Below are 10085 nucleotides of genomic sequence, written 5' to 3' on the forward strand. Positions count from 1 at the left end.
GGGCAAGTTACTAAAGCTATTTAATCCTTGGTAAAAGAGGGATATAACAACAACACATAACTTGAAGGGTTTTGTGAAGATGAAATGAGACAATGAATTTGTAACACCCAGCACAATGCCTGATACACAGACAGGCAGGCAGTTGCTCAGGAATGTCAGTTCCAACCAGTGACAAGAGATGCCTTCAACTTATATAATAAAAATATTCATTCCAATCAACTATTTATAAAAAGTACCTGGAAAAAATGCATCTTTTGGAGGGGATAATGCAAACTATGTATAATATTTTGTCTGTAAGTGATAAGCAATACCTACAGCAGAAGTAGGGAGTCCAAGTATGTTTGAAGGATAAATTGTCTTCAAGAATTTTGCACTACTGCCGAAAGAGCAAAGTCTCCTTGGGGCCAAAAACATACCTAAAGGATAAAAGGAAAACTGAAAAAGTGAGTAAATATATGTGAAATCACAATCAGATACATACAGCTAATAGACCATAAGCTTACATAAAATGTAAGTTTTTTTTCTATGGTATAATCTCTCATCACTAGAATCATCTAATACATTTACTTCCCCTTATACAAATTTATATACAGCTATCCCCTGCTTTTCAAAAGTTTGCTTTATGCCACTTTGCTTTTAGGAAAGACCTACATTAGTACCTGTTTTCACTAACCAAAAGAAATCCAAAGAGGATTTTCGCTTTCATGAAAAAAGGCGAAAATAGTGTTCAGCGTTTGTTTTGTAGGGAGCCATTAGAGAGGCAGCGCACACCTCTAGCAGTGAGAGTGGCATTGCCAAGCTCCTACCCCAGGAACTACACTCAGCATCTAGCATCAAGCCAACTTAGTGTTATTTTAGGTTTTATGTGTTATTTGGTATGATTTGATAGGTTATTTTTGGGGTCTGGAAACACTCAAAAACTTTTCCTGTATAAATTAATGGTAATTGCTTCTTCGTTTTATGCCATATAGGCTTACGAAGCATTTCATAGGAAAGGTCTACTTTCAGATAGCAGGGGAAACCTGTGTATAACATTTTAAACTAGAGATCTGTAAGGATATTCTGAATTCAAAAAGTAAGGCTTCATGATATTCAAGAGCATTAAATTATAGTGAATAAGCATTAAATTATAGCAAATCAAAGTTCCATTTCTAGCAGCTGAAAAATCCAGAATATTTCGATCTAGGATTACTCAAATTTCTGAATCATCCAGGTAATAGTCACAAGTAAAAGCAAAACCCGTAATAGTAAACTAAAGTTACTAGAAATAGGTTATTTAGAAAGTTGGTTGAAAAGAAGGATGACAGCAGGTCTTTGATAAATATAGAGTATATGAATGAATCTTAGGTTATTTTCTCAGATGATACTCCCCTCTACAATTCCATAGATAGCTAGCAACCCACTTCAATAGATTCTAGTTACATAATAGGCATGCATTCTGAATTGCTTCTCTACCTGTAAGGAAATTGTTACTAGTCATGGGTAAATGGTGGGAGGTCAAGGAAATATGAAATTCCATTATACTGCTACTTGGAAGTGAAAACAAAACTCAGCTTTCCAAAAACATTTAGGCAAACAGAAACTGCTCATCAGGTTTTACTGAGATTGTCGTTCTCTCAAGTACATGGCCTGCTCCATCCGTGGACGCACTTCCTCTAATAGTTGATCAAACCTTATGTAGAAAAAGAGAAATACACTATGGATTCAAAGGGATGACTGAAGTGGGCTATAAATCTCTTTAAGAAGTTACCAAATTGTTAAGGCTACAGAAAGCTGTAGCTGTGAAAATTAATATATTGGCTGTTTCTTAAAAAAGTAGAATATAAAATTCTGATCTTGTCAATATAATATCAGCATAAATGACTGTTCCTTGAGTGGGCCTTCCCTAATCACACAATTTATAATATCCTCTTAACCATTCTGTATCACGTCAGCCAACTTTATTTCCCTGCAAAGCACTTTTGTTTGGCTGATCACTCATTCACTCATTTGATAGTTTATAATGTGAGCTCCAGGAGCAGGGACCTGCTGTATTTAGTTCATCACTGCATTTTCTAGCACATAATAGGCACTTTATAAATAACTGTTGAATGACTGACTGAATACATAAAATCATTTTATAAATTAATGATTTAAATTGGCTACATGGGCTATTGATTCCTGTTGTAAAGTAAATAATTACCCTTATGTTCTATGTCTTTCGAGTCAACAATCCGTTGTCTTAAATCAAGACATTTTTCTATTGATTTTGTATATTTGAATATGGAGTCTACCTTGTGCATAATATGCCATCGGTAGATTAACTAGATCACCCTGGTTATGCATCCATGTCAAATTGATACCCAGCACTCTCCAGTATTTCTATTGTATATTGTAGGCAATACTTCTCTCCCATAGTCCGAATTGATTATTTCAAAAAATTTTCCCACACTCCTCTAACCTAAAACCTTCCACTTTCCTCCTCACTCTAAGCAGATGACTTTGCTTCCTATCACAGAGAATACAGAAGCCGTGAGATGGGAGATCTCTCAACCTGCCCCTATCAAATCTAAAAAACCCACCTTTCCCTCTTCTTGTTATAATAGAGGAGCCCTGGTCATGCAGGTTAAGAGCTCGGCTGCTAACCAAAAGGTCAGCAGTTTGAATCCAACAGCTGCTCCTTGGAAACCCTATGGGGAAGTTCTGCTTTGTTCTATGGGGTCGCTATGAGTCGGAATCGACTTGACAGCAACAAGTTTGGTTTTTTGGTTTATTATAATAGAAAAAGTGATCCTCCTATAAAAGGATAATCCCTTTTCCCACGAAGAGGGGTTATCTCATCCCCTTCCACCTCTACAGAAATCTTGACCTCTTTCTCCAGTATACTGAGCTTTCCTTGCTCTTCAAGCTTAAATCTCTTCCAGTTAAAAACAACAAAAACAAAACACAAATACAAATAAAAAATAAATAAAACTCTTGATGCTAGCTTTGCCTCTGTTACTCACTTCCTTCTTCAAAACTTTCCTTATCACTTTCTCTCAAAAGCAAAAAATGTTAGAGAATTATCTTACTTAAAGAGTTCTCTTACTTGGTATCTTCTTTTCCTCAACCAATATTCACTCTTCACCCTGAGGCAATCTGACTTTTGTACCTGTTACCCAAAGAAGCAACTATTGCCAAAGTCAGCTTTGACATGCGTATTGTTAAATCCAGTGGGCATTTTGTAATTTTTTCTTTCTTTGAGCTCTCTGAAGCATTAGATACTTCTGACCAAGCACTCCTTCTCCCTGAAACACTGTGTTCCCTTGGCTTCTGTTCTGACACTACAACTCCTATTCTTCCTACCTCTCTGCTCGTCATTAAGTGATTGGAATTCCTCAAAGTTCAGACCTGGGCTTTCTTTTCCTCTCATTCATAACTCTATCACTAGGTAGTCTTAACTGTGGAAGGAATTGTGGGGACAGCAATGAAAAAATGGCTCCAAGAAAAGCTAAGCAACTTTAGAACCTTTGAAGAAAACTACTTTTCTTCTGCATTTACATAAGCATATTTTGAGCAGCATTTGCCAATTACAATGAAATTCCTTATGTATATTCATCAATAAGCTAAACAAATTTGGATACCACTGAAAAGAAAAGTTGGAGAGAAGGTTTTTAATTCTAAACATTTTCCTAGTCTCTCCCTAAAAATAATATTCTGTGAAAAAAAAAAGACAAATGTGTAACCAGGGTGATCTAGTTAATCTACCAATGGCATATTATGCACAAGGTAGACTCCATATTCAAATACACAAGATCAATAGAAAAATGTCGATTTGTTATCAATGAGGTAGACTGTTTAAAATGAGGACATAAGGTACGCTTCACATATTTTGGGGTGACCTGAAGGAGAGAGATCTAAGAAGAGGATTTTTGTGAATTGTTGAGGGAAGAATCCAGAGCTAAAATGTAGGCAAGCAATCAAAATGAATTTTAACAAGTATAAATGTTTAAAGTTCTGGCCTTGAATCCAAATTATCAACTTACAAACACTTTAACGTTTGGGTGAACTGCAAGCTCCCAAAAGGGCAAGAGTAAGATCAAAGGTAGTATTTCCACTCTCCCTGTTTATGTTCTACCTGTTAGTCCAGTTCTACAATGTTTATAAGGCTTGATAGAATAAACGGCACGTAGTCGGCAAACTTGGTACTGGCTGGGGAGGTATAGTGGGAAGGATAAGCCTCAAAGCCATGTTACTGGGTCGTGCGAGAGTGGAAAAAATTATCCAAATTTAGTCGGCACAAGACTTATCCTGAAATTGCTGAAAAGCTGTTATATGAAAATGGTATCCACGTAATTATTAATTTATCCACTGGGAAGAAGTATGGCCGACTAGTTTAAATTAGCAGGAATGAAGTCTTAGCTCAACACGTGGTAAACTTTCTAATGGTTGATTTGGAACAAAGGCTTGTGTGAGTGAGCAAGCTGACCGAATTAACTCAGGTAACAGCCAAGGGGCCCACCTGTGGGAGAGGTCTGAGAATATTCCTGTACAGGCTGGGGCTTCGGACTGCTGGAGCTGTTCGAACTCCACAGCAACCAGCGGGCTGCTTTTCTATTTTATTTTAAACTTTGGATTCCGGCCAGATTCACTTACATGGCAAATTATCAGCCTTTGTTTCCTTTGTTATTAAGAACCCCGGTTACGGTGGAAGTGGAGGTGTTACCCCTCCCAGATCGCTTTCTAAATGTCAAAATCACAAAATCAAGGGCGAGGGTCCAGCACCGTTCCTTTCCAGAGGAAACTGTTAATTCCAGAATGGACCCTCTGCAGTCGCCCCTCCTCCCGCATGCAGTCAGCCAGGGCCCAGGTTCGTGGACCCAGCCAGCCGCTTCAGCCTCGGGGCTTGGGAGGTAAAGTCCGAGTCCTGATTGAAATCCAGGCCCGGCTCTTCCTCCCAGCCCCGTCACACGCGCGGCTCCGGCGAGTCCTCAGCCCTCCAAGCGGGCCCCCTCCCGCGCTCGCTCTACTCCCGTCGGGACGCTGGGAGTAACAGTGACTCCGCGAGGGAGTGCCACACCTTGCGCCTCTCTCACCTCACTCACCCGACAGCCTCGCTTCCTTAGGCTCGAGTCTGGTCTGGGTTTGAGGACTCCGTAAAACGTGATTCGGCCGTGGGGCGGAGCCTGGCCGGGGACTGAGTCTGGTCTGGATTTTGGGGACCGTGCAGCTGGCGAATTGGACGGAGACGGAGGGCGGGCGCAGGGAGGGGGCTAGAATGAGGAGGCCAGATGGAGGCGGGCCTGAGTGTATCCGAGGATTGGCTATGAGGTCTGGACTCCGGGCGCAGATTGGCTCTGGCGACTGGATCAGAGAGAGGAGGGTGAGGATTCGGAGGAAGAGGAGGGTGTTGAAGGCGGGCCTGAGTAAGGGGGTGGAGCGGGGCGGGGGTCTTGAATTTGGCCGCTGATTGGGTATGGGATTTAGGCCCAGGGATCGGATTGGATGAATGTGACTGATTGGGTTGAGTCGGATTATAGGACGAGAGCTGCAGATAGGGCCGACGGGTTTGGGCAAAGGGGAGAGTTGTGGTTAGAATAACTTTGGAAGATACCTGAGAGGAGATGTCAAAGCAAAGCTAAAAAGAGAGAATTAAAAAGGGTTTGGAGAAGTATTTGTCACTTGTGAGGAGGGTGAGAATGAAGCTGGGAGGAGCTTTACTTCCCCGAAAAGTAAAATAAGTTTGATTAGAGAATTGAAAATGAAAGGGGGATCTGAGATGAAGGAGGAAAATAAATAACAATTTTTAAAAATGAACAGTGAAAATGAACGAGGAGAAAAAGGAAAACACCATGAGTTACTCCTTTGGGAAGGGAGAGTTTTTGTTAAGAATAGAGTTTCATGATTTGACTTCTTCCTCCTCTGTTTTAAGATGAGAGAATAGATGGCAGTAACTTTGTTATTCAGGCCTAGAGGAAAGAATAAAGTTAATCTTTGGTTGAAGGAGTTTACTTCTCAACTAGGAAAAGGAAGTTCAGAAGATGATTAGCAGAATGGGGAAATTATTGTGTTCAGAAGAGAATCTACCCATAGATTTTGAACCATAGCAAGAGGCACTTATTTGTCAATTCTTTCCAGACAAAAGACCATCAAAAACACACAGTCTTCCCCTTGGTTGGTTATGATTTGGCCTTGCAAACCAACAATCTCATCATCCCCAGTAAATTGCTTATCAACCTCAGACAACAGTCCACCAGCAATTGGTGGGTACGTAACTATTTGTAAGACAATTTAGCAGCCACAAAGAATCTAGGAGCAGGAAGAGAATATTTAATTGGTTCAACAGTGTTTGCTGAGCACCTACTATGTGCTGGGCACAGCATAGCAGGCTCTCATTTAGTCCGTCCTCTTTCCCAGTGAGGAAACCAAGACCCAAGCACAGTGGTGACTCACTCAAAGTCACACGTCTGGTGCTAGAACCAGTTCTTAATCGGGTGTTTGGGGTGGAGTCACTCACATCGGCTGCCTAAGGGATGCTCAGCTAAAAAAGGGGGGGACACTCTCTACAAGATCATTTCCTAGAGTCAGAAAATCAGTCCCTGGAGGCTCAGGTTTCCGTGGCTTGGCTGACACTCTCAGTTGTCAAGAAATAGCTGCTAATTAAAAACACTGCTGTCATATTGAGCTATAAAACAGTTTGTAATGGCAATGATCCCTTTGAAACTTGTCATTATCATCATAAGCTGATTCTTGCTTCAGCCATTAACAAATAAACTACTCATGGGCTGCTTTTAAAATGTTATTACGGATGCTGTGCTCTTTAAAGAGCCAGCCCCTCCAACTCCACTGACTACCAAGGTGGGCGTGGGTTAGGGATCCTGAGAACAGCCAGGAGAGGCCTCTGTGCCCAGCCAGGGACCTGTGGGGCCATCAGTCCCTCCCTCCCGTAGTACCTTTTATGGCCCATCAGGAAGATTCTCCATAACTAAGGGGACCAGGATTTCTGGTAAGCCTCTTCTGATACCCAGTTTGGCCCTAGAACATCACAGGTGTTGTCAGATTCTGGATTTGCTGAGGTTTCCCATAATCAGTAGGATGTAGGACCTGGCCTTCAAAATAGCCTGGGCTCTGGGGTTGGACACAACTGGGTCCAGGCCTGGCTCTGATGCCTTTGGCAAGTCACTTAATCTCTCTGAGCCTCAATTTCCCCAAATGAAGATGAAAAAAATTGAGATGGTGCCACTGACCTTATCGAGTTTTTGGAAGGACTGTATGCAGGAACACAGGGGGTGTGCTCAGCCCGGTACTCAGCACAGAGCGTGGCATAGGGGTGGTGGTGGTTGTGGTTGTTGTAACAACCAGTGACATTAAAGCCATGCCCTTAATGAAATCTATAAAGCACTTTGTGAGCACAAAGCAATTCATATTTTTATGATGATCAGTTTGGAGCTACTGGAAAGGAGGCCAATCTGAGTTCTCAGAAAGTCTAAATTTTGGACTGTTTTAAAGGAAGTAACATTTTAGTATTTTCATATGTGCACAGCAATGCAGATTAGCAGCTAATGATGTTTTTTCCAGGTAAAAAAATCTCGCCAGGCTGACTTCTGCCAGTTGCTAATGATTCATATGATTAGTCATTGGCAGTGTCTGCCCAGTGGAGACAGCACAGGTTTGGAAGTTGGTCAGGCCTCAGCTCAGATTTCCCCATACATGGCCTCACCTCTTCGAGTCTTGATTTCTATGCCTGGAAAATAGGGATAATAACACCCACCTCACAGGCTTTTGGGAGGCATAAATGAGATCATGTGTATAATGTACAGAGTCCCTGGGTGGCGCAAACACTTAAGCTCTAGCTGCTAACCAAAAGGTTGGTGGTTCAAATCCACCCAGAGGCGCCTCAGAAGAAAGACTTGGCGATCTACTTCTGAAAAATCAGCCATTGAAAACCCTATGGTGCACAATAGCCAAAAGGTGGAAACAACCTAAATGCCCATCAACAGATGAATGGCTAAACAAAATGTAGTACATACATACAATGGAATACTACTCAGCCAGTAGGAGAAATGAAGTCTTGATAGGTGTTATGATATGGATGGAGCTGGAAGACATTCTGCTAAGTGAAATAAGTCAATCACAAAAGGACGTACTGTAGGACCTCATTTATATAAAAAGACAAGAAAAGACAAATGTATAGAGAACAAAGATTATTAGTGGTTACCGGGGCAGGAGGGAGGGGAAAAAGGGGAGGCGTTTACGGTGATGCAAATATCACATTGATTAAGGGTAGATTTGCACAGCTGATTATTGTAATTGCTGTCAATAAGTTGTACACCTGTAAAAAGTTGAACCGGCAAAAGTTTGTGATAGGTACATTTACAACAATGACAAAAAAAAAAAAAGAAAGAAAGAGTAGCTGCTGAGGCTGTTTATGTACAACCAAAAACCTCACAGGATTTGGTTTCTTGGTTTGGAGATTTAGGGTCATGGTTTCATGGGACATCCCAGGTAATTGGCCTAATAACATGTTTAGACCTCTATTCTACCTCCTAGTTCGATGCATAGAGCCTGGGGTCTTCGAAGTTTACAAGTGGCCATCCAAGGCACAATAATTGGTCTCTATTCTTCTGGAACAACAGAGGAAGAATGAGAGTCAGGAATAGGAAGAGGATATGGAATGTGTGGCTAATTGCCTCCATGAACAATTGCTTCCTTTGTCATAAGACCAGAAGAACTGGATAGGGCCCAGCTACCATTACTGAACATTTTGATCAAAGATTCTATAGAAGAATCCTGATCTAAAGGGGGGAAATGCAGGACAGAATTTCAAATTCTCATGGACTCCAGACTGTCGCAGCGGCGAAGATCGTCGGGGCGGCGGAAACAGTAACCAATGCCACAACTCTTACAGAGAAGTGGGGCCAAGGAGGGTCACTCTGAGGAGTCGAACCCAGCTTCAGTCCCAGGAGTTTATTTTATAGTCAATACAGCAAACAGTGAAGGAAGTAACAGAACAATGGGCTTTGGGTGAATAACAATAAGTTTCGGGCAAGGGAGGAGGAATTCAGGTAAACAAGCCAATCAGTAACAGGTCTGGAAAAACAAGTCGTGACAAGTCTCAACATGTTGGGGACAAGTCTCAACATGTTGTGCAGCATAGAGGCCTTTATACATCCATATTTTAATGGCACATATCCCCATATTTCCCCCCTTTTGTTTAGTTAATGGAATTAGAATCAAGAGGATTTTCACTGGTCCAACAAATGCCCATTGGGATAAAGTAAAATTTTCTCTACAAGATAAAATCCAAGATTATCTCAGCTACTATCTCCACACCTCAGGGCCTGGCGTCTTAGTGAGTCCTTGTGAGCCCAGCTTCAGCTGGGGGACACTCCATATGTTTAAGGAGGAGAAGTAGCATAGCTATGAGTAACACCTGGACTTAGTCGAGCTCCTAGATGGCGGCTATGGCAAGCTCTTTAAACTCACGGTGCTGGTTTTCCACTGGATACCATCTGGTTTTCCACTAGGTTGTTACTTAATGCCTGGGCTTAGTGCTCCTAGATGGCAGCTGTAGCAGGCTCTTTAAACTCACGGTGCTGGTTTTCCACCGGATACCATCTGGTTCTTCACCAGGTTACTAAACAAGAACATTGCTCTTATCAGATGCAAAGTTGGAACGGGGGACTCAATGTGCCTTTCAGGTGTGTAAGACAATAGAGGATGATCTTATGAGGGTAATATAATCCTCTGCATTAGTAATATCCTGATTGTTGGACCCATGGGTTTCTTCTGACTCTCATTTTGTCAGGTAAACACTAACTTTTAACATCCACTGAAATTATTATTCTTAAAGGCTTAAAGATTTATAAAGGCTCAAAGAGTCATTAACAATCAAACAAGCAATGATTTACACAGCTTTACTATTACTTGGAAGGGAATCACTAGGAAGGGCAATTTATACATCATAACAGATTTAACAATCAAACAAACACTGATTTACACAAATTTACTATTAATTGGAAGGGAATCATCCAACTTAGAAATCTATCTATACAGAAGCATCTAACTAGGAGAAGCAGCAAATATAGAGGAGTTTACACATAACAAATTTTCATTGGGAACTTACT

At 41.4% G+C, this 10085-nt stretch overlaps 1 protein-coding gene across 3 annotated transcripts in view; it reads right to left on the bottom strand.

The window, feature by feature from the left end:
* KYAT3 (kynurenine aminotransferase 3) overlaps positions 1-5188 on the bottom strand; it is a 77118-nt gene extending 71930 nt beyond the window's left edge. The window contains exons 1-2 of one of the 3 annotated variants that reach the window (XM_023733363.1): positions 5064-5188; positions 316-416 (exon numbers count right to left, since the gene is read on the bottom strand). In XM_023733363.1, coding sequence (XP_023589131.1) covers positions 316-414 — 99 coding nt within the window. In that variant the 5' untranslated portion in view covers positions 415-416; positions 5064-5188. Of the gene's footprint in view, positions 1-315; positions 417-5054 lie in introns of those variants that run through there. The other 2 variants (XM_023733364.1, XM_023733366.1) reach the window with 2 other exon arrangements.
* Between the last annotated feature and the right edge of the window lie 4897 nt (positions 5189-10085).

Source organism: Trichechus manatus, unplaced genomic scaffold, assembly GCF_000243295.1.
Source record: "Trichechus manatus latirostris isolate Lorelei unplaced genomic scaffold, TriManLat1.0 scaffold00058, whole genome shotgun sequence".
Classification (NCBI taxonomy): domain Eukaryota; kingdom Metazoa; phylum Chordata; class Mammalia; order Sirenia; family Trichechidae; genus Trichechus; species Trichechus manatus.